General features: G+C 39.7%; 1 protein-coding gene across 3 annotated transcripts in view; it reads right to left on the bottom strand.

The window, feature by feature from the left end:
• Nucleotides 1-1,560, bottom strand: part of TBCCD1 (TBCC domain containing 1) — a 25,572-nt gene that overhangs the window by 11,457 nt on the left and 12,555 nt on the right. For all 3 annotated transcript variants that reach the window (XM_004382253.2, XM_023736789.1, XM_023736788.1), the window contains one exon: nucleotides 991-1,357. In XM_004382253.2, coding sequence (XP_004382310.1) covers nucleotides 991-1,357 — 367 coding nt within the window. The remainder of the gene's footprint in view (nucleotides 1-990; nucleotides 1,358-1,560) is intronic.

Genomic DNA, 1,560 nt, shown 5'->3' with positions numbered 1-1,560 from the left:
CTGATTAGAGAGTCTTTTTTATCCTACTAGTGCCGACCCTAACAACTTTCAGAAACTTACTGGAACCTATATTCCTTTATCATAATCAAGAATGATATAGCATCTACTATATATTAATATATCTGAGAGCTTTTGCTCTCATACTAGAGCAATACTTGGGTAGGATATAGAATTCTTGGATCACAATACTTTTTTTTTGCTGAACAGTCTAAAACTGCTGTCCAACCATCTTCTGTTTTTTTAGCGTTATGAAAATTCTGATATAAAAATTATTTTAAACTTTTCTATGGAACCTATTTTTTCTTTGAAATTCAGCTGTTACAGTAATATATCCTAGTGCAGTTTCTCCCCCATTGATTTTGTCTGTCATTTGCCTCAGTGTAGCTACTTACTGAGATGTGCATCCGAAGCCTCTTCTCTTAAATCTTACACCCGGACCCACTCCTTTAGCCATAGCTGGACTACCAGGAATAGAGACCCAATGCAATCAAGGCCAGAGTCTCTGTACTGTAAATTTAAATTTCCACTTTAGAAGTATCTAGTCTGCTTGTGTCTATGTAGCTGAAAAAGGCCTCACCTATTCGCCAACTTCTGAGGTTGCTCTGTGGGCTACCTTAAATGCTTTTTTTGAGATGAGGCAGAGAGTAAATACAAAATAGTGAAAATGTAAAAGAAGAAAACAGAAGAGCCACAAGCAGGTGAGCATATGAGAGTGAGGAAGAGCGAGTCAGAGCAGAGGAAAGAGAGAACTGCAGCTGGAGTTTCTGTTAACTGCAACCAAAAGGACCCTAACCAACAAATCAACTCTGAGACTGTTGCTGCCTTGAGAGAAAAAGTCGCATACAACAGAGAGATACTCCCTTTTTCTCTTCTAAAGTAGCAATTATTTTCTTTCGGTTACAGAAGATGTGTGATCATTAATACACCAGGAAACATTACGTTCCTTTACTTGTCATTCAATTTAATATGCATTAAAAATTTGAAAAATACCTTGGTGAGCCCAAGCCAATTTCTTTCCAGACTTGAGACAAGCAGATGTACCGAATGGATTCCCAGTTAAATGGGCTCTCAACCAGGCTTCCAGCTTGTAGAAAGAGAAGGTCTTGGAGATCTTCGAGAAGCCGCTTTCTGCGTGCAATGGCTGCGACAATGCAAGCTCATGAAATGGATATACCTTTGTAGCTCTGCTCACTGTACCTTCAATGAGAAAGCTGAGTGCCACAACAGCTTCTCGAGAGACGAGGCTGCTGTGGGTGGAATGGAAGGTGGTGGTGAGTTGTTCCGGCTCTAAAAGCAGCTCAAGGAGGTCTGACAGGTGGTCACAGACGAAAGCTTGGTGGCTGTAATCATTCCAGTTCTAGAAAAGCCAAAGAAAGCACTCTCAACAGAACAAAGAGATTCTACAAGACCTGAAGCTTTTATATTTTAACTATTTTGTATTTCCACTCTGTCTCATCTCAAAAAACAGCATTTAAGGTAGCTATATAAATCTTCTAAGGTTTCCTGGGGTTTTTTTGGTGACAGGTATATACAGACGCTCCACCTTAGCTAATTCAAAAG

This window comes from Trichechus manatus, unplaced genomic scaffold, assembly GCF_000243295.1.
Source record: "Trichechus manatus latirostris isolate Lorelei unplaced genomic scaffold, TriManLat1.0 scaffold00092, whole genome shotgun sequence".
Classification (NCBI taxonomy): Eukaryota; Metazoa; Chordata; class Mammalia; order Sirenia; family Trichechidae; genus Trichechus; species Trichechus manatus.
Note: the sequence above shows the minus strand (reverse complement) of the source record. Positions and strands in the feature narration are given on the sequence as shown.